This window comes from Salmo salar, chromosome 12 (genome assembly GCF_965601325.2).
Source record: "Salmo salar chromosome 12, fSalSal1, whole genome shotgun sequence".
NCBI classification, from domain to species: Eukaryota; Metazoa; Chordata; class Actinopteri; order Salmoniformes; family Salmonidae; genus Salmo; species Salmo salar.
Window position 1 is genome coordinate 7979467 of NC_138302.1, and position 24099 is coordinate 8003565.

General features: G+C 41.5%; 1 protein-coding gene across 1 annotated transcript in view; it reads left to right on the forward strand.

Annotated features, from left to right (window-relative positions):
* LOC106594954 (uncharacterized) overlaps window positions 1-16886 on the forward strand; it is a 47738-nt gene extending 30852 nt beyond the window's left edge. Inside the window, 3 exon segments of the mRNA XM_082958399.1 lie at window positions 5690-6304; window positions 15644-16511; window positions 16513-16886. Of these exon segments, the coding sequence (XP_082814525.1) occupies window positions 5690-6304; window positions 15644-16511; window positions 16513-16648 (1619 nt within the window). The 3' untranslated portion in view covers window positions 16649-16886.
* Window positions 16887-24099: the final 7213 nt, after the last annotated feature.

The window sequence follows — 24099 nt, forward strand, 5'->3', positions numbered from 1 at the left end:
GGCCAGCCCCCTTACCAAGATGGGCCAGCCCACTTACCAAGATGGGCCAGCCCCCCTACCTAGATGGGCCGGCTCGGTTTTCTGATAGGCTGAGCTGAGATCCCCCTACCTAGATGGGCCGGCTCGGTATGAAATGGAAAGGGTGACTCTGTCATCAGTTAGACAGCCAAGATCATGGACGGTATGAAATGGAAAGGGGGACTCTGTCATCAGTTAGACAGCCAAGATCATGGACCGTATGAAATGGAAAGGGTGACTCTGTCATCAGACAGCCAAGATCATGGACCGTATGAAATGGAAAGGGGGACTCTGTCATCAGACAGCCAAGATCATGGACCGTATGAAATGGAAAGGGTGACTCTGTCGTCAGTTAGACAGCCAAGATCATGGACCGTATGAAATGGAAAGGGTGACTCTGTCATCAGTTAGACAGCCAAGATCATGGACCGTATGAAATGGAAAGGGGGACTCTGTCATCAGACAGCCAAGATCATGGACCGTATGAAATGGAAAGGGGGACTCTGTCATCAGACAGCCAAGATCATGGACCGTATGAAATGGAAAGGGTGACTCTGTCGTCAGTTAGACAGCCAAGATCATGGACCGTATGAAATGGAAAGGGTGACTCTGTCATCAGTTAGACAGCCAAGATCATGGACCGTATGAAATGGAAAGGGGGACTAAACGTGGAAAGACAACTTTCTACATTGTCACCTCACTCAAAACGTTTTTGGGTTGGCTAAAACAATGATTTGGTCCAACAGTAAAGTGCATTATCCTCATGATTCCTGTAGTGAAAGTGTGTGTCCTGCCCCTGTTTCACCGGGGCCTGCTGCTGTAATGAGCGAGCCACTCTCCTCTTGCCCCGTGCACTCCAGAGAAAGATGTATTCTGATCATATTACAGTTCAAAAACGCAAATGCAGAAAAACCACGGCTTCGCCCTCTTGTCCCTGTTAAAGAGAGGAGGGTCTCAGCTTTCTAGAGGTATTATTTTATTTCTAAACATTCAGATCAACAGGAAATATTTTACAACCAACCTGATTTATATGGCTTTGAGATACGGAGCGGGGCGCGCGCTTAATATGCACAGGCCATTGTGAGCTCATAGACCTATAGGTCTCATGGGTAGTAGCACACAACTGCTAACCTTTTTAGGACATTACATTTACTGTTGAATGAATACCTGGCTACTAGCATTATATTTACAGTTAGCTATCTAGCTAATATCTAGCTAATGTGATTTGAGTTTCTTCTTACTCAGGTGTTGAAACCCAAATGAAGTATGATATTAATTACATTTATTTAGGATATTAGTTACATTAATTAGGATATTAGTACAAAAAAAAGATATCCATGCATGCAACAATTTCAACGGTTTTACTGAGTTATAGTTAATATAAGGAATTCAGTTAATTGAAATAAATGAGTTAGGCCCTAATCTATGGATTCCACATTACTGGGCTGTAGCGCAGCCATAGGTGGGCCTGGAGGGCATAGTCCCACCTACTGGGGAGCCAGGCCCAGCCAATCAGAATGAGTTTTCCCCACAGAGTTTCATCAGCTCTCCGGGTGGTCTCAGATGATCCTGGCCTGGCGTGGTTCCATGTGGTCTATTTTGTTTAGTAATAATATCATAATTAATGTAACTAATATCGTAATTAATGTAACTTATATCATAATTAATGTAACTAATATCATAATGAATGTAACTAATATCATAATTAATGTAAACTAATATCATAATTAATGTAACTAATATCATAATTAATATCATAATTAATGTAACTAATATCATAACGAATATCATAATTAATGTAACTAATATCATAACGAATATCATAATTAATGTAACTAATATCCTAATTAATGTAACTAATATCAGAATTAATGTCCTTAATATCATTCTTCATTTGGATTTCAACACCTGAGTAAGTGGAAACTCAAATCACATTAGCTAGATAGCTAACTCTAAATATAATACCCACTAATTATGATATTAGTGCAAAAAAATATCTATACACGCAACAATTTCAACGATTTTACTGAGTTACAGTTCATATAAGGAAATCAAATCAAATTGTATTGTTTTAGTCACATGCGCCGAATACAACAGGTGTAGACCTTACAGTGCTTACTTATGAGCCCCTAACCAATAGTGCATTTAATAAAAAAATATGGATAAGAATAAGAAATAAAAGTAACAAGTAATTAAAGAGCAGCAGTACAAAATAACAACATATACAGGGGGGTCCCGGTACAGAGTCAGTGTGCGGGGGCACCGGTTAGTGGAGGTAGTATGTACATCTAGGTAGAGTTATTAAAGTGACTATGCAAAGATGACAACAGAGAGTGGCAGTGGTGGGGGGGAAAGCAAATAGTCTGGGTAGCCATTTAACTCGATGTTCAGAAGTCTTATGGCTTGGGGGTAGAAGCTGTTTAGAAGCCTCTTGGACCTAGACTTGGCGCTCCGGTACCGCTTGCCGTGCAGTAGCAGAGAGAACAGTCTATGACTAGGGTGGCTGGAGTCTTTGACAATTTTTAGGGTCTTCCTCTGACACCGACTAGTATAGAGGTCCTGGATGGCAGGAACCTTGGCCCCATAGATGGACTGGGCCATTCGCACTACCCTCTGTAGTTCCTTGCGGTCGGAGGTCGAGCAGTTGCCATACCAGACAGTGATGCAACCAGTCAGGATGCTCTCGATGGTGCTGCTGTAGGACATTTTGAGGATCTGAGGACCCATGCTAAATCTTTTCAGTCTCCTGAGGGGGAATAGGTTTTCCGTGCCCTCTTCACGACTGTCTTGGTGTGTTTGGACCATTCTAGTTTGTTGTTGATGTGGACACCAAGGAATTTGAAGCTCTCAACCTGCTCCACAGCAGCCCCGTCGATGAGAATGGGGGCGTGCTCGGTCCTCCTTTTCCTGTAGTCCACAATCATCTCCTTTGTCTTGATCACATTGAGGGAGAGGTTGTTATCCTGTCACCACACGGCCAGGTGTCTGACCTCATCCCTATAGGCTGTCTCGTCATTGTGGGTGATCAGGCCTACCACTGTTGTGTCAAACTTAATGATGGTGTTGAAGTCGTGCCTGGCCGTGCAGTCATGAGTGAACAGGGAGTACAGGAGGGGGCTGAGCACGCACCCCCAAGTGGCCCCTGTGTTGAGGATCAGCGTGGCTGATGTGTTGTTACCTACCCTTACCACCTGGGGGCGGCCCGTCAGGAAGTCCAGGATCCAGTTGCAGAGGGAGGTGTTTAGTCCCAGGGTCCTTAGCTTATTGATGATCTTTCAGGGCACTATGGTGTTGAACGCTGAGCTGTAGTCAATGAATAGCATTCTCACATAGGTGTTCCTTTTGTCCAGGTGGGAAAGGGCAGTGTGGAGTGCAATAGAGATTGGATCATCTGTGGATCTGTTTGGGCGGTATGCAAATTGGAGTGGGTCTAGGGTTCCTGGGATAATGGTGTTGATGTGAGCCATTACCAGCCTTTCAAAACACTTGGATTTTACTGAGTTACCGTTCATATAAGGAAATCAGTCAATTGAAATAAATTCATTAGGCCCTAATCTATGGATTTCACATTACTGTGCAGGAGCGCAGCCATAGGTAGGCCTGGAGTGCATAGGCCCACCCACTTAGGAGCCAGGCCCAGCCAATCAGAATGAGTTTTCCCCACAAAAGGGCTTTATTACAGACAGAAATACTCCTCAGTTTCATCAGCTGTCCGGGTAGCTGGTCTCAGACGATCCCGCAGGTGAAGAAGCCGGATGTGGAGATCCTCGGCTGGCGTGGTTACACGTGGTCTGTGGTTGTGAGACTGGTTGACGCACTGCCAAATTCTCTGGCTACAGCTCTTGTGGACATTCCTGCAGTCAGCATGCCAATTACAAGCTCCCTCAAAACTTGAGACATCTGTGGCGTTGTGTGACAAAACTGCACATTTTTCAGTGGCCTTTTATTGTCCCCAGTACAAGGTTCACCTGTGTAATGATCATGCTGTTTAAGCAGCTTCTTGATATACCTGTCAGATGGATGGATTATCTTGGCAAAGGAGAAATGTTAACGAACTGGGATGTAAAATTGTCTCAACATTCAGCTCAATAGCAAATGAAAAAGCTTTCTGTGCGTATAGAAACATTCTGGGATCTTTAATTTCAGTACATGTTGTGTTTATATTTTTGTTCAGTATATTATTATAGAGCTCTGCTCAGCCAATAAACATGACAATATCTGTTAATATTGAGCTCTGCTCAGCTTATAAACATGAAATTATCTATTATTATAGAGCTCTACTCAGCCAATAAACATGACATTATCTATTATTATAGAGCTCTGCTCAGCCTGTAACCATGACATTACCTATTATTATAGAGCTCTGCTCAGCCTGTAACCATGACATTATCTATTATTATAGAGCTCTGCTCAGCCTGTAACCATGACATGATCTATTATTATAGAGCTCTGCTCAGCCTGTAACCATGACATGATCTATTATTATAGAGCTCTGCTCAGCCTGTAACCATGACATTATCTATTATTATAGAGCTCTGCTCAGCCTGTAACCATGACATTATCTATTATTATAGAGCTCTGCTCAGCCTGTAACCATGACATTACCTATTATTATAGAGCTCTGCTCAGCCTGTAACCATGACATTACCTATTATTATAGAGCTCTGCTCAGCCTGTAACCATGACAATCTATGAAATCAAACCCGGTTGAAAGATTCCCAGAATCAGAGGTCTTCACAGCTCCAACTGTTCCCGAATACCCGAGACGCAATCCTGGTATTCTAAATAATGTTTTGGGTAGGATCTAAAATGATTGTCTCGGGTGTAATTTTAACTGACTTGTCCGGAAGGGCCCATACAGATCCAAATGTGACTTCTGCAGTAGAGAGAGACATTTTATTTTTAAATAATTTATGCTGCTGCTCTTGCTTTTCACGAAAAGTGGAGCGTTGAACATGTAGCTTGTTGTTGGCCAATCACAAGTCGTCAAAGCAGTGCTAGGCTACAGATCCTCTCTGTGTGGCAAAAGTTAGGAGATATCTAATCAATGGAAGATGGAATTAAAATTACGTCATTCAAAGTTAAAGAAGGATAGGCTACACCGACCAGAAGTCAACAGGTAGGCAGGCTGCTATTAATATTTAATAGTCTGAATGGATTTGTTGTTATTTTGTAACTGTAGGATCAGAAGTGTATGCACTCCATCCTCAATTAGCATAGCTAGCTAACCTTAGCTATGTAGCTTAACTAGTTTCTCCCGTTTTTTTGTCCAAGACGGGTACTACGTAATCTTATTTGATAAATAACCTAGTAATGGCAGCTATTAGTCTACTATAGCCCGAGCTTTCACAGTACGGCCCCTCCCCTTTCTGCTCGTGCTCTTCTCCTGCTTTGTCAGCTTCAGATAATAAAGTGGTAAAAAAAGAACAAAAATTCTGCTGCTTTCCTGCTGCTTTTTGTTAGTTCAGATCCGGGTGGTAGAGCGCCAGGTCCCTTTCGGAACAGGTCCAACTTTTTGGACCTGTGAAGACCTCTACCTCCAACCAGGATATCTGAAAAACTTGGGAATTTTGTGAAAGCTACCGGGTTTTTGCAACCCTAATATAAATCAAGTTTTATCATGTGTAGGTTTCATTCAGTTCTCTGTTTAACAAAATAATGTCTTTGGCAGGAAAGAGACCAGATTCTCACTCCAGTAGGAAGAGATTCTCCGATAGCGGGAAGAGTCCTTCAGGGAAACCGGAACCAGAGACTCCCAAACCAGCAAAACGACACCTCTGTCCCCATTGTGGAAAGAGTTTTACTAAGTTACGGAACCTAAAAGAGCATGAGAGGACACACACGGGAGAAAAGCCTTTCCAATGTTCCCACTGTGGAAAGAGTTTTACCGTGTTAGTTAACATGAAAAGGCATGAGAGAATACACACAGGAGAAAAGCCTTACCAATGTTCCCAATGTGGAAAGAGTTTTACCTTGTTAGTTAACATGAAAAGGCATGAGAGAATACACACAGGAGAAAAGCCTTACCAATGTTCTCAGTGCGGCAAGAGTTTCACCCAGTTAGGGAGCCTGAAAATACATAACAGAATACACTCCGGAAAGAAGTCCTACCACTGCTCCCAATGTGGAAAGAGTTTTAAACAGTTAAAGCACCTGAAATCACATGAAAGAACACATTCAGGAGAGAAGCCTTTCCACTGTTCTCATTGTGGAAAGACATTTTCCCAGTCAGAGGACCTGAAATCACATGAGAGAATAGAGAGGCTGTGTTCTGACTTATGTTTTTGACTGGGAATTTGTGTTTTTGTTTATGCAACTTGAAGTCATATTGTTTATATGAAACCTTACTCACAAATAAATCATTGTTTTTCTGAAACCTTACTCACATAAATCAAATTCTTTATATGAAACCTTACTCAAAAATATAAACCAAATTGTTTATATGAAATCTTACTAACATACAGTTGAAGTCTAAAGTTTACATACACCTTAGCCAAATACATTTAAACTCAGTTTCTCACAATTCCTGACATTTAACCCTAGTAAACATTCCCTGTTTTAGGTCAGTTAGGATCACCACTTTATTTTAAGAATGTGAAATAAGAATAAAAGTAGAGAGAATGATTTATTTAAGCTTTTATTTCTTTCATCACATTCCCAGCGGGTCAGAAGTTTACATACACTCAATTAGTATTTGGTAGCATTGCCTTTAAATTGTTTAACTTGGGTCAAACGTTTCGGGTAGCCTTCCACAAGCTTCCCACAATAAGTTGGGTTAATTTTGGCTCATTCCTCATGACAGAGCTGGTGTAATTGAGTCAGGTTTGTAGGCCTCCTTGCTCACACACGCTTTTTCAGTTCTGCCCACAAATGTTCTATAGGATTGAGGTCAGGGCTTTGTGATGGCCACTCCAATACCTTGACTTTGTTGTCCTTAAGCCATTTTGCCCCAACTTTGGAAGTATGCTTGGGGCCATTGTCCATTTGGAAGACCCATTTGCGACCAAGCTTTAACTTCCTGACTGATGTCTTGAGATGTTGCTTCAATATATCCACATCATTTTCCTGCCGCCTGATGCCATCTATTTTGTGAAGTGCACCAGTCCCTCCTGCAGCAAAGCACCCCCACAACATGATGCTGCCACCCCCGTGCTTCACAGTTGGGATGGTGTTCTTCGGCTTACAAGCCTCCCCCTTTTTCCTCCAAACATAACGATGGTCATTATGGCCAAACAGTTCTATTTTTGTTTCATCAGACCAGAGGACATCTCTCCAAAAAGTACAATCTTTGTCCCCATGTGCAGTTGCAAACCGTAGTCTGGCTTTTTTATGGCGGTTTTGGAGCAGTGGCTTCTTCCTTGCTGAGCGGCCTTTCAGGTTATGACGATATAGGACTTGTTTTACTGTGGATATATATAATTTTGTACCTGTTTCCTCCAGCATCTTCACAAGGTCCTTTGCTGTTGTTCTGGGATTGATTTGCACTTTTCACACCAAAGTAAGTTCAACTCTAGGCGACAGAACGCTTCTCCTTCCTGAGGGGTATGATGGCTGCGTGATCCCATGGTGTTTATACTTGCATACTATTATTTGTACAGATAAACGTGGTACCTTCAGGCGTTTGGAAATTGCTCCCAAGGATGAACCAGACTTGTGGTCTACAATTTTTTTCTGAGGTCTTGGCTGATTTCTTTTGATTTTCTCATCATGTCAAGCAAAGAGGCACTGAGTTTGAAGGTAGGCCTTGAAATATATCCACAGGTACACCTCCAATTGACTCAAATGATGTCAATTAGCCTATCAGAAGCTTCTATAGCCATGACATAATTTTCTGGAATTTTGAAAGCTGTTTAAAGGCACAGTCAATTTAGCGTATGTAAACTTCTGACCCACTGGAATTGTGATACAGTGAATTATAAGTGAAATAATCTGTATGTAAACAATTGTCGGAAAAATTACTTGTTTCATGCACAAAGTAGATGTCCTAACCGACTTGCCAAAACTATCGTTTGTAAACAAGAAATTTGTGGAGCGGTTGAGAAACTAGTTATAATGACTCCAACCTAAGTGTATGTAAACTTCCGACTTCAGTTGTACAGTGAGGGAAAAAAGTATTTGATCCCCTGCTGATTTTGTACGTTTGCCCATTGACAAAGAAATGATCAGTCTATAATTTTAATGGTAGGTTTATTTGAACAGTGAGAGACAGAATAAGAACAAAAAAAATCCAGAAAAACGCATGTTAAACATTTTATGAAATTAATTAATTTTAATGAGGGAAATAAGTATTTGACCCCTCTGCAAAACATGACTTAGTACTTGGTGGCAAAACCCTTGTTGGCAATCACAGAGGTCAGACGTTTCTTGTAGTTGGCCACCAGGTTTGCACACATCTCAGGAGGGATTTTGTCCCACTCCTCTTTGCAGATCTTCTCCAACTCATTAAGGTTTCGAGGCTGACGTTTGGCAACTCGAACCTTCAGCTCCCTCCACAGATTTTCTATGGGATTAAGGTCTGGAGACTGGCTAGGCCACTCCAGGACCTTAATATGCTTCTTCTTGAGCCACTCCTTTGTTGCCTTGGCCGTGTGTTTTGGGTCATTGTCATGCTGGAATACCCATCCACGACCCATTTTCAATGCCCTGGCTGAGGGAAGGAGGTTCTCACCCAAGATTTGACAGTACATGGCCCCGTCCATCGTCCCTTTGATGCGGTGAAGTTGTCCTATCCCCTTAGCAGAAAAACACCCCCAAAGCATAATGTTTCCACCATGTTTGACGGTGGGGATGGTGTTCTTGGGGTCATAGGCAGCATTCCTCCTCCTCCAAGCACGGCGAGTTGAGTTGATGCCAAGGAGCTCCATTTTGGTCTCATCTGACCACAACACTTTCACCCAGTTGTCCTCTGAATCATTCAGATGTTCATTGGCAAACTTCAGACGGGCATATATATGTGCTTTCTTGAGCAAGGGGACCTTGCGGGCGCTGCAGGATTTCAGTCCTTCACGGCGTAGTGTGTGTTACCAATTGTTTTCTTGGTGACTATGGTCCCAGCTGCCTTGAGATCATTGACAAGATCCTCCCGTGTAGTTCTGGGCTGATTCCTCACCGTTCTCATGATCATTGCAACTCCACGAGGTGAGATCTTGCATGGAGCCCCAGGCCAAGGGAGATTGACAGTTCTTTTGTGTTTCTTCCATTTGCGAATAATCACGCCAACTGTTGTCACCTTCTCACCAAGCTGCATAGCGATGGTCTTGTAGCCCATTCCAGCCTTGTGTAGGTCTACAATCTTGTCTCTGACTTCCTTGGAGAGCTCTTTGGTCTTGGCCATGATGGAGAGTTTGGAATCTGATTGATTGATTGCTTTTGTGGACAGGTGTCTTTTATACAGGTAACAAGCTGAGATTAGGAGCACTCCCTTTAAGAGTGTGCTCCTAATCTCAGCTCGTTACCTGTATAAAAGACACCTGGGAGCCAGAAATCTTTCTGATTGAAAGTGGGTCAAATACTTATTTCCCTCATTAAAATGCAAATCAATTTATAACATTTTTGACATTGTTTTTCTGGATTTTTTTGTTGTTATTCTGTCTCTCACTGTTCAAATAAACCTACCATTAAAATTATAGACTGATCATTTCTTTGTCAGTGGGCAAATGTACAAAATCAGCAGGGGATCAAATACTTTTTTCCCTCACTGTATCTATGGTTCCATGCTGTTCCATAGTCACAGTCAATAACACATCTCTAGGTTTCCATGCTGCGGGGCCAGATGGATTACCAGGACGTGTGCTCCGGGCATGTGCTGACCAACTGGCTGGTGTCTTCACTGACATTTTCAACATGTCCCTGATTGAGTCTGTAATAACAACATGCTTCAAGCAGACCACCATAGTCCCTGTGCCCAAGAACACAAAGGCAACCTGCCTAAATGACTACAGACCCGTAGCATTCACGTCCGTAGCCATGAAGTGCTTTGAAAGGCTGGTAATGGCTCATATCAACACCATTATCCCAGAAACCCTAGACCCACTCCAATTTGCATACCGCCCAAACAGATCCACAGATGATGCAATCTCTATTGCACTCCACACTGCCCTTTCTCACCTGGACAAAAGGAACACCTATGTGAGAATTCTATTCATTGACTACAGCTCAGCGTTCAACACCATAGTTCCCTCAAAGCTCATCACTAAGCTAAGGAACCTGGGACTAAACACCTCCCTCTGCAACTGGATCCTGGACTTCCTGACGGGCCGCCCCCAGGTGGTGAGGGTAGGTAACAACACATCTGCCACGCTGATCCTCAACACTGGAGCTCCCCAGGGGTGCGTGCTCAGTCCCCTCCTGTACTCCCTGTTCACCCACAACTGCATGGCCAGGCACGACTTCAACACCATCATTAAGTTTGCTGACGACACAACAGTGGTAGGCCTGATCACCGACAACGACGAGACGGCCTATAGGGAGGAGGTCAGAGACCTGGCCGGGTGGTGCCAGAATATCGACCTATCCCTCAATGTAACCAAGACTAAGGAGATGCTTGTGGACTACAGGAAAAGGAGCACCGATAACATCCCCATTCTCATCGAAGGGGCTGTAGTGGAGCAGGTTGAGAGCTTCAAATTCCTTGGTGTCCATATCAACAACAAATTAGAAGGGTCCAAACACACCAAGACAGTCGTGAAGAGGGCACGACCAAGCCTATTCCCCCTCAGGAAACTAAAAAGATTTGGCATGGGTCCTGAGATCCTCAAAAGATTCTACAGCTGCAACATCGAGAGCATCCTGACCGGTTGCATCACTGCCTGGTACGGTAATTGCTCGGCCTCCGACCGCAAGGCACTTCAGAGGGTAGTGCGTACGGCCCAGTACATCACTGGGGCAAAGCTGCCTGCCATCCAGGACCTCTACACCAGGCGGTGTCAAATACCGCAAAATTGTCAAATACCCTAGCCACCCCAGTCATAGACTGTTCTCTCTACTACCACATGGCAAGCGGTACTGGAGTGCCAAGTCTAGGACAAAAAGGCTTCTCAACAGTTTTTACCCCCAAGCCATAAGACTCCTGAACAGGTAACCAAATGGTTACCCGGACTATTTGCATTGTGTGCCCCCCCCCTCCCCCCTCCTACTCTCTGTTCATCATATATGCTTAGTCACTTTAACCATACCCATGCATAGTCACTTTAACCATACCACATGTACATACTACCTCAATAAGCCTGACTAACCGATGTCTGTATATAGCCTTGCTACTCTTATTTTCAAATGTCTTTTTACTGTTGTTTTATTTCTTTACTTACCTACACACACACACACACACACACACACACACACACACACACACACACACACACACGCATACTTTTTCCGCACTATTGGTTAGAGCCTCTAAGTAAGCATTTCACTGTAAGGTTGTATTTGGCGCATGTGACAAATAAACTTTGATTTGATTTGATGCTTGTTTGGTTGGTTGAGAGAGGACTGATGACTGCAGATGGGGGCATTTAAAGGGCTAGCCCCACCCCTTTCAGGTTGATGAGATTGACTGAGATGTGGCAACCAGTAAGGAGCAGGGGTGGGAGGAGTTTGTACAATCTAGTCTAAAGTCAGATTTTAAAACGTGTATTTTAATGTGATTTATGGATTTGAATTGATTGAAGTATGAACCCTTAGACATTAATTATATGATTTGGGTCAAATTTCAAATTGTCGATTATTAGATTTAATATAATTGTTTTAGACTAACTTTAAAACCTCTTGAATTTTGTTATTTTGTTTCATTGAGTTCATTTGTGTAACTTGTCAACAAGCTATTGGCAAAGATACTGTTGGAGCGCTACGGTGAAAGTAGCCGAAGGTCGACCTGTCGGAGGAGGCACCGACAGCACTTAGATGTACAAGGAAGGAGAATGTCAATGACATGACATGCCAATCTCTCCTGGCTCAAAGTTGAGGCGAGATTGACTGCATCACTATTGGTCTTTTGTGTGAGGTGTTGAATGTACTGACTGTCTGTTTCAACCAGTTAGCACACAGTTTGAACACTCATGGGTACAACACAAGACATGCAACCAGCGGTCTCTTCACAGTCCCCAGGTCCAGAACAGAGGCTAGGAAAAGCACAGTATTAAATAGAACTCTGTCACCCAGGTAACTCAAGATAGACAGTATTAAATAGAACTCTGTCACCCAGGTAACTCAAGATAGACAGTATTAAATAGAACTCTGTCACCCAGGTAACTCAAGATAGACAGTATTAAATAGAACTCTGTCACCCAGGTAACTCAAGATAGACAGTATTAAATAGAAGTCTGTCACCCAGGTAACTCAAGATAGACAGTATTAAATAGAACTCTGTCACCCAGGTAACTCAAGATAGACAGTATTAAATAGAACTCTGTCACCCAGGTAACTCAAGATAGACAGTATTAAATAGAACTCTGTCACCCAGGTAACTCAAGATAGACAGTATTAAATAGAACTCTGTCACCCAGGTAACTCAAGATAGACAGTATTAAATAGAAGTCTGTCACCCAGGTAACTCAAGATAGACAGTATTAAATAGAACTCTGTCACCCAGGTAACTCAAGATAGACAGTATTAAATAGAACTCTGTCACCCAGGTAACTCAAGATAGACAGTATTAAATAGAACTCTGTCACCCAGGTAACTCAAGATAGACAGTATTAAATAGAACTCTGTCACCCAGGTAACTCAAGATAACAATAAAGCCAGATTAAAACCAGACAAAAGAACACCTTCCGGCAGGACGGGGAGTGTGAAGAGACAGACATTTCTTTTCTAGATGTTGTATTAGATTATGTATTGTATTATGTAGTGATATGTGATTACATGGTTGTTGTGATACCACTGTGATATATGGTTGTCTGGGTATCTTGAGATGACAGTGATGAGCTGTGGGTCTCTGGATGGGAGCGTCTCTGCTAAATGACTACATTATAATGTTAATGTAGTACTGTGTTTTATTTCTTGTGTTTTGATTCCTTTTTTGGACCCCAGGAAGAGTAGCCGCTGCCTCGGCACCAGCTAATTAATCCTAATAAATAAATAAATAAAGATTCTGACTGTATCGTCATTGATTGCATGTCAGCATCACTGCAGTCTAAGTTACATTTTACAGTATTGCTTCATTATCATCTTATCTTCATAACAGATGCTACAGTCCTCCTTTAAGACTCCATAATGTTTCATCATTAGATGCTACAGTCCTCCTTTAAGACTCCATAATGTTTCATCATTAGATGCTACAGTCCTCCTTTAAGACTCCATAATGTTTCATCATTATATGCTACAGTCCTCCTTTAAGACTCCATAATGTTTCATCATTAGATGCTACAGTCCTCCTTTAAGACTCCATAATGTTTCATCATTAGATGCTACAGTCCTCCTTTAAGACTCCATAATGTTTCATCATTAGATGCTACAGTCCTCCTTTAAGACTCCATAATGTTTCATCATTAGATGCTACAGTCCTCCTTTAAGACTCCACCATGTTTCATCATTAGATGCTACAGTCCTCCTTTAAGACTCCATAATGTTTCATCATTAGATGCTACAGTCCTCCTTTAAGACTCCATAATGTTTCATCATTATATGCTACAGTCCTCCTTTAAGACTCCATAATGTTTCATCATTAGATGCTACAGTCCTCCTTTAAGACTCCATAATGTTTCATCATTAGATGCTACAGTCCTCCTTTAAGACTCCATAATGTTTCATCATTAGATGCTACAGTCCTCCTTTAAGACTCCATAATGTTTCATCATTAGATGCTACAGTCCTCCTTTAAGACTCCATAATGTTTCATCATTAGATGCTACAGTCCTCCTTTAAGACTCCATAATGTTTCATCATTAGATGCTACAGTCCTCCTTTAAGACTCCATAATGTTTCATCATTAGATGCTACAGTCCTCCTTTAAGACTCCTTAATGTTTCATCATTAGATGCTACAGTCCTCCTTTAAGACTCCTTAATGTTTCATCATTATATGCTACAGTCCTCCTTTAAGACTCCATAATGTTTCATCATTAGATACTACAGTCCTCCTTTAAGACTCCATAATGTTTCATCATTAGATGCTACAGTCCTCCTTTAAGACTCCATAATGTTTCATCATTATATGCTACAGTCCTCCTTTAAGATTCCATAATGTTTCATCATTAGATGCTACAGTCCTCCTTTAAGACTCCATAATGTTTCATCATTAGATACTACAGTCCTCCTTTAAGACTCCATAATGTTTCATCATTAGATGCTACAGTCCTCCTTTAAGACTCCATAATGTTTCATCATTAGATACTACAGTCCTCCTTTAAGACTCCATAATGTTTCATCATTAGATGCTACAGTCCTCCTTTAAGACTCCATAATGTTTCATCATTAGATGCTACAGTCCTCCTTTAAGACTCCATAATGTTTCATCATTAGATGCTACAGTCCTCCTTTAAGACTCCTTAATGTTTCATCATTAGATGCTACAGTCCTCCTTTAAGACTCCATAATGTTTCATCATTAGATGCAACAGTCCTCCTTTAAGACTCCATAATGTTTCATCATTAGATGCTACAGTCCTCCTTTAAGACTCCATAATGTAGGATCTTCTATATGTGCTCCTAGGCCAACATTGGTGTCATATGATGCTTTACCGCTCTGTAATCAAATATCAAATAGATGTCAACAATCCCCCAAAGGACCCTTCTATGGAATACATGTAGTGAGGAATCCCCCTGTATGGGCATTCTAGTGAAGATGGATTACATGTAGTGAGGAATCCCCCTGTATGGGCATTCTAGTGAAGATGGATTACATGTAGTGAGGAATCCCCCTGTATTAGCATTCTAGTGAAGATGGATTACATGTAGTGAGGAATCCCCCTGTATGGGCATTCTAGTGAAGATGGATTACATGTAGTGAGGAATCCCCCTGTATTAGCATTCTAGTGAAGATGGATTACATGTAGTGAGGAATCCCCCTGTATGGGCATTCTACTGCAGATGGATTACATGTAGTGAGGAATCCCCCTGTATGGGCATTCTACTGAAGTTCTACATTGAATATGTTGTTTTTTTAAATGTAGGAATACTGTGAGATTCTGGCTTTCTGTCACTCCTGGATACCATTTTTATGGTGTCTGTGTGCAGTAGGAAGGAATTTAAGAGGTTGTTTTGTAAGCCAATGATAACTAGTGTTAGTGAAATGACTGGATGTCTTTCTTTTCCCCCCTTTCTTTTATTTTACCCTTATTTTACCAGGTAAGTTGACTGAGAACACATTCTCATTTACACCAACGAGCTGGGGAATAGTTACAGGGGAGAGGAAGGGGGATGAATGAGCCAATTGTAAACTGGGGATGATTAGGTGACCGTGATGGTATGAGGGCCAGATTGGGAATACAGGTACCTTAGCATATGTTACTGTACCTGTAGACTTCCAGTCATTGCGCTAACGCTAGTTACCAGAATATCGCTGTATTCCTTTAAAGCCACACTGTAAAATGGATCTGATTTGGATTAAATATCATAGGAAGACAGTTTTGTCTTGTGGAGGTTTCATTCATGTCTCTATGATTAAATAAACACTTTGTTTGTCTTTGGCAGGGGAAAGACCAGACTCAGAAGAACCAGAGGACGAAACATCCAAACCAGCAAGACCATACCACTGCTCCCAGTGTGCAAAGAGTTTTACCCAGTTAGGGAACATGAAAAGACACGAGAGGACACACACAGGCGATAAACTGTTCCAATGCTCCCAGTGTGGAAAGAGTTTTACCCGGATAGGGTCCCTGAAAATGCATGAGAGAATGCACACAGGAGACAAGCCTTACCTCTGCTCCTTGTGTGTAAAGAGATTTTCCTCATCAGGATGCCTGAAAATACATGAGAAGACGCACACAGGCGATAAACCTTTCCAGTGCTCCCAGTGTGGAAAGAACTTCTCCTTGTTAGCGAGCCTGAAAAGACATGAGAGGGCACACACAGGAAATAATCCCCATCACTGCTCCCAGTGTGGAAAGAGTTTTACCCGGATTGGGTCCCTGAAAATGCATGAGAGAATACATACAGGAGAAAAGCCTTTCCCCTGCTCCCAATGTGGAAAGTGTTTTAACCAGTTAAGGGACCTGAAAGATCATGAGAGAATACATACAGGAGAAAAGCCATACCACTGCTCCCAGTGCGGAAAGAGTTTTAACCAGTCAAGGGACCTGAAAGAACATGAAAGAATACATACAGGAGAAAAGCCGTACCACTGCTCCCAGTGTGCAAAGCGTTTTACCCAGTTAGGTCACCTGAAACGTCACCAAAGAACACACACCGGAGAGAAGCCTTACCACTGCTCCCAGTGTGGAAAGAGTTTTGCCCAGTTAAGTCACCTAAAAGAACATAAGAGATTGCACACAGGGGAGAAGCCTTACCATTGCTCCCAGTGTGGAAAAACGTTTTCCTCGTCAACGAACCTGAAAAGACATGAGGACACACACAGGAGATAAGCCTTTCCACTGCTCCCAGTGTGGAAATAGTTTTTCCTTGTTTGCGAACCTGAAAAGACATGAGGACACACACAGGAGAGAAGCCTTTCCAATGCTCCCAGGACCTGTAAATTGATATTTCACGTCACATTGACTTAATGTTCATCAGAGAACATACACAATGCTCCCATTGTCTTATATTTTTTTACGAAGAATGTGTTTTTTTGTTTATGCCATATTAAATCGAATTGTACAAAAAATATATTTGCATGTTTTTATTAGAAAACATAAATTGAATATGGAGTATTTCAGTTTAAATATATAGTATGCCAGTGTCAATGTAGACGCTCTGTGATTAAATGATCATTTTAAAACTGCGTGTGTGTGTGTGTTTATCTGCGTGTGTCATTCTTCCAGCACTACAGATCATCTATTTGGATGTGATGCATTTGCTCCATTGTTTTCCTCCAAGGAGCCACCATTGGAAGACACGAGGAGTTACTTCTCAACCTTGTGGAGGGACTCCATACCTTGGCAGAACCATGCCTTCAATGCATTTCTAGAACAATTCCGCGGAATATCTGCTAGGCAACAAGCCACAACGGTAACCTTCCAGACTCCTAGTAACCCCACTACCAGCGGTGTTTCTCCCCATACACATTTCAGTTGGTTTCCCACTCTGATGATTTATATCTGACAGAGGGGCTTTAAATGAATAGTATGGTGACATTTTACAGATTGTAATAACCCCTCTGATAATCAAGTGATATTTGGAATGTCTGAGTAGTTCTATCTGATATCCCTCTGATAATCAAGTGATATTTGGAATGTCTGAGTAGTTCTATCTGATGTCATAATAACCCCTCTGATAATCAAGTGATATTTGGAATGTCTGAGTAGTTCTATCTGATGTCATAATACACCCCTCTGATAATCAAGTGATATTTGGAATGTCTGAGTAGTTCTATCTGATGTCATAATACACCCCTCTGATAATCAAGTGATATTTGGAATGTCTGAGTAGTTCTATCTGATGTCATAATAACCCCTCTGATAATCAAGTGATATTTGGAATGTCTGAGTAGTTCTATCTGATGTCATAATACACCCCTCTGATAATCAAGTGATATTTGGAATGTCTGAGTAGTTCTATCTGATGTCATAATACACCCCTCTGATAATCAAGTGATATTTGGAATGTCTGAGTAGTTCTATCTGATGTCATAATACACCCCTCTGATAATCAAGTGATATTTGGAATGTCTGAGTAGTTCTATCTGATGTCATAATAACCCCTCTGATAATCAAGTGATATTTGGAATGTCTGAGTAGTTCTATCTGATGTCATAATACACCCCTCTGATAGTGATCCATTTGCTCCATTGTTTCCATGTCAGTTGGTTTCCCACTCTGATGATTTATATCTGACAGGGGGTCTTTAAAGGAATAGTATGGTGACATCTTACAGATCTTGGTGGAGTTCCTGACCGACTAGACGTGCAGATGTTGCATTGCATCAACCATTGGCTGCGTGCCACGTCTTTAACTGTGCAGTAGGGCATCGGAATGCTATATCATATGATGTGGTTAGCTGACATGTTAAATACCTATTCAGACGTTGTAAGACGAGATCTGGCATGCGTCTGCAGCCTACTCAGGTAGATACACAGAGTGGCTTTAATAGTCTGGTCACATCTAACAGAGTGTCTTTAATAGTCTGGTCACATCTAACAGAGTGGCTTTAATAGTCTGGTCACATCTAACAGAGTGGCTTTAATAGTCTGGTAACATCTAACAGAGTGTCTTTAATAGTCTGGTCACATCTAACAGAGTGGAGTTAATAGTCTGGTCACATCTAACAGAGTGTCTTTAATAGTCTGGTCACATCTAACAGAGTGGCTTTAATAGTCTGGTCACATCTAACAGAGTGGCTTTAATAGTCTGGTCACATCTAACAGAGTGTCTTTAATAGTCTGGTCACATCTAACAGAGTGGCTTTAATAGTCTGGTCACATCTAACAGAGTGTCTTTAATAGTCTGGTCACATCTAACAGAGTGGCTTTAATAGTCTGGTCACATCTAACAGAGTGGCTTTAATAGTCTGGTCACATCTAACAGAGTGACTTTAATAGTCTGGTCACATCTAACAGAGTGGCTTTAATAGTCTGGTCACATCTAACAGAGTGTCTTTAATAGTCTGGTCACATCTAACAGAGTGGCTTTAATAGTCTGGTCACATCTAACAGAGTGGCTTTAATAGTCTGGTCACATCTAACAGAGTGGCTTTAATAGTCTGGTCACATCTAACAGAGTGGCTTTAATAGTCTGGTCACATCTAACAGAGTGTCTTTAATAGTCTGGTCACATCTAACAGAGTGTCTTTAAAAGTCTGGTCACATCTAACAGAGTGGCTTTAATAGTCTGGTCACATCTAACAGAGTGGCTTTAATAGTCTGGTCACATCTAACAGAGTGTCTTTAATAGTCTGGTCACATCTAACAGAGTGTCTTTAATAGTCTGGTCACATCTAACAGAGTGGCTTTAATAGTCTGGTCACATCTAACAGAGTGTCTTTAATAGTCTGGTCACATCTAACAGAGTGGCTTTAATAGTCTGGTCACATCTAACAGAGTGGCTTTAATAGTCTGGTCACATCTAACAGAGTGTCTTTAATAGTCTGGTCACATCTAACAGAGTGTCTTTAATAGTCTGGTCACATCTAACAGAGTGTCTTTAATAGTCTGGTCACATCTAACAGAGTGTCTTTAATAGTCTGGTCACATCTAACAGAGTGTCTTTAATAGTCTGGTCACATCTAACAGAGTGGCTTTAATAGTCTGGTCACATCTAACAGAGTGGCTTTAATAGTCTGGTCACATCTAACAGAGTGGCTTTAATAGTCTGGTCACATCTAACAGAGTGGCTTTAATAGTCTGGTCACATCTAACAGAGTGGCTTTAATAGTCTGGTCACATCTAACAGAGTGGCTTTAATAGTCTGGTCACATCTAACAGAGTGACTTTAATAGTCTGGTCACATCTAACAGAGTGGCTTTAATAGTCTGGTCACATCTAACAGAGTGGCTTTAATAGTCTGGTCACATCTAACAGAGTGGCTTTAATAGTCTGGTCACATCTAACAGAGTGACTTTAATAGTCTGGTCACATCTAACAGAGTGGCTTTAATAGTCTGGTCACATCTAACAGAGTGGCTTTAATAGTCTGGTCACATCTAACAGAGTGGCTTTAATAGTCTGGTCACATCTAACAGAGTGACTTTAATAGTCTGGTCACATCTAACAGAGTGGCTTTAATAGTCTGGTCACATCTAACAGAGTGGCTTTAATAGTCTGGTCACATCTAACAGAGTGACTTTAATAGTCTGGTCACATCTAACAGAGTGGCTTTAATAGTCTGATCACATCTAACAGAGTGGCTTTAATACTCTGGTCACATCTAACAGAGTGTCTTTAATAGTCTGGTCACATCTAACAGAGTAGCTTTAATAGTCTGGTCACATCTAACAGAGTGTCTTTAATAGTCTGGTCACATCTAACAGAGTGGCTTTAATAGTCTGGTCACATCTAACAGAGTGGCTTTAATAGTCTGGTCACATCTAACAGAGTGGCTTTAATAGTCTGGTCACATCTAACAGAGTGGCTTTAATAGTCTGGTCACATCTAACAGAGTGTCTTTAATAGTCTGGTCACATCTAACAGAGTGGCTTTAATAGTCTGGTCACATCTAACAGAGTGGCTTTAATAGTCTGGTCACATCTAACAGAGTGTCTTTAATAGTCTGGTCACATCTAACAGAGTGGCTTTAATAGTCTGGTCACATCTAACAGAGTGGCTTTAATAGTCTGGTCACATCTAACAGAGTGGCTTTAATAGTCTGGTCACATCTAACAGAGTGGCTTTAATAGCCTGGTCACATCTAAGAGAGTGGCTTTAATAGTCTGGTCACATCTAACAGAGTGGCTTTAATAGTCTGGTCACATCTAACAGAGTGGCTTTAATAGTCTGGTCACATCTAACAGAGTGTCTTTAATAGTCTGGTCACATCTAACAGAGTGGCTTTAATAGTCTGGTCACATCTAACAGAGTGTCTTTAATAGTCTGGTCACATCTAACAGAGTGTCTTTAATAGTCTGGTCACATCTAACAGAGTGGCTTTAATAGTCTGGTCACATCTAACAGAGTGGCTTTAATAGTCTGGTCACATCTAACAGAGTGTCTTTAATAGTCTGGTCACATCTAACAGAGTGGCTTTAATAGTCTGGTCACATCTAACAGAGTGTCTTTAATAGTCTGGTCACATCTAACAGAGTGGCTTTAATAGTCTGGTCACATCTAACAGAGTGTCTTTAATAGTCTGGTCACATCTAACAGAGTGGCTTTAATAGTCTGGTCACATCTAACAGAGTGACTTTAATAGTCTGGTCACATCTAACAGAGTGTCTTTAATAGTCTGGTCACATCTAACAGAGTGTCTTTAATAGTCTGGTCACATCTAACAGAGTGGCTTTAATAGTCTGGTCACATCTAACAGAGTGTCTTTAATAGTCTGGTCACATCTAACAGAGTGGCTTTAATAGTCTGGTCACATCTAACAGAGTGGCTTTAATAGTCTGGTCACATCTAACAGAGTGTCTTTAATAGTCTGGTCACATCTAACAGAGTGTCTTTAATAGTCTGGTCACATCTAACAGAGTGTCTTTAATAGTCTGGTCACATCTAACAGAGTGTCTTTAATAGTCTGGTCACATCTAACAGAGTGGCTTTAATAGTCTGGTCACATCTAACAGAGTGGCTTTAATAGTCTGGTCACATCTAACAGAGTGTCTTTAATAGTCTGGTCACATCTAACAGAGTGTCTTTAATAGTCTGGTCACATCTAACAGAGTGGCTTTAATAGTCTGGTCACATCTAACAGAGTGGCTTTAATAGTCTGGTCACATCTAACAGAGTGGCTTTAATAGTCTGGTCACATCTAACAGAGTAGCATTAGTATTACGAGGGTAAATTACTGGGGTAGCATATGTATTACTAGGGTAAAAAACTGGGGTAGCATTAGTATTACGAGGGTAAATTACTGGGGTAGCATTGGTATTACTAGGGTAAAATCTGGGGTAGCCATAGTATGACTAGGGTAAATTACTGGGGTAGAATTAGTATTACTAGGGTAAATTACTGGGGTAGCATTAGTATTACTAGGGTAAATTACTGGGGTAGCATTGGTATTACTAGGGTAAATTACTGGGGTAGCCGTAGTATGACTAGGGTAAATTACTGGGGTAGCATTAGTATTACGAGGGTAAATTACTGGGGTAGCATTGGTATTACTAGGGTAAATTACTGGGGTAGAATTGGTATTACTAGGGTAAACTACTGGGGTAGCCATTTTATTACTAGGGTAAACTACTAGGGGAGCCATAGTATTACTGGGGTAACCTACTAAGGTTGCCATTTTATTACTAGGGTAAACTACTACAGTAAACTACTTGGGTAGCCATAGTATTACTAGGGTAAACTACTAGGGTAGCATAGTATTACTAGGGTAACCATAGTATTACTATGGTAAACTACTGAGGTAGCCATTTTATTACTAGGGATAAACTTCTACAGTAAACTACTAGGGTAGCCGTAGTATTACTAGGGTAAACTACTGGGGTAGCCATAGTTTTACTAGGGTAAACTACTAGGGTAGCCGTAGTATTACTAGGGTAAACTACTGGGGTAGCCATAGTTTTACTAGGGTAAACTAGTTGGATAAACTACTAGGGTAGCCATAGTATTACTAGGGTAAACTACTGGGGTAGCCATAGTATTACTAGGGTAAACTACTAGAGTAGCCATAGTATTTCTAGGGCAAACTACGCTCCACACTCCAGCCAAACTACGCTCCACACTCCAGCCAAATTACTCTCCTCAACTCCATCTCCACTCTGCTCACATCCTGGTTGGTACTGTGTGTACCTTTAGGTTCCTCTCCATGTGCAGGCTTTTGTCCTGGCCTGTGTGGTACAGTCTTTCATATGAGTAGTAGTTTGTTGCATTGTATTGCTTAGTTTATCATTTGTCTCAACTTTGAATTCAATCTAAAGCCACAGATTTGTTAACTTCCTGTACTTTGAGAGCAAACATCCCAAGTCTCCATTGGATCCTGGTTAATGTCCTAACTGACCACACACACACTCAGCTGGGATAGGATTCTTCCATCATTCACACACAGAGTAGACACATAGTGTAAACAACCACCATGTTGTCAACAGATCTCTGTCCCCAATGCTGAAGTTGTATTGTGTATGGCTCTGTGGAAATGCTGTGATTCACTCATAATCTTTAATGTTGTGATTCACAGACAGACACACCATGACCACAGTTTGAATGCTGCAACGGAGACGGAATGACGTGGAAGGGACACACGCTGAGACAAATGTTGTGTAATGCTGTACTGGGGTTCAGACTGAATACTGTGGTAAATGCTGTGTAATGCTGTACTGGGGGTTCAGACTGAATGCTGTACTGGGGTTCCGACTGAATACTGTGGTAAATGCTGTGTAATGCTGTACTGGGGGTTCAGACTGAATGCTGTACTGGGGTTCCGACTGAATACTGTGGTAAATGCTGTGTAATGCTGTACTGGGGGTCAGACTGAATGCTGTACTGGGCTGTACTGGGGTTCAGACTGAATACTGTGGTAAATGCTGTGTAATGCTCTACTGGGGGTTCCGACTGAATACTGTGGTAAATGCTGTGTAATGCTGTACTGGGGATCAGACTGAATGCTGTACTGGGCTGTACTGGGGTTCAGACTGAATGCTATGGTAAATGTGCTGCTCACCATTGACAGCAGCTACATGAACCTGTTATATTGACTAGAAGGGTGTTGATATAGCTGTGTTTAGACATGTCTACATGAACCTGTTATATTGACTAGAAGGGTGTTGATATAGCGGTGTTTAGACATGTCTACATGAACCTGTTATATTGACTAGAAGGGTGTTGATATAGCTGTGTTTAGACATGTCTACATGAACCTGTTATATTGACTAGAAGGGTGTTGATATAGCTGTGTTTAGACATGGCTACATGAAACTGTTTATATAACTGTGTTTTAAACTGTGTTTATATATAAAAAAGAAACGTCCCTTTTTCAGGACCCTGTCTTTCAAAGATAATTCGTAAAATTCAAAATAACTTCACAGATCTTCATTGTAAAGGGTTTAAAGACTGTTTCCCATGCTTGTTCAATGAACCATAAACAGTTAATGAACATGTACCTGTGGAACGGTCGTTAAGACACTAACAGCTGACAGACGGTAGGCAATTAAGGTCACAGTTATGAAAACTTAGGACACTAAAGAGGCTTTTCTACTGACTCTGAAAAACACCAAAAGAAAGATGCCCAGGGTCCCTGCTCATCTGCGGGAACGTGCCTAGGACTGAGCTTGTTGTCATTGCAGGCAATCTCAATGCTGTGCATTACAGGGAAGACACCCTCCTCCGTCATGTGGTACCCTTCCTGTAGGCTCATCCTGACATGACCCTCCAGCATGACAATGCCAACAGCCGTACTGCTCGTT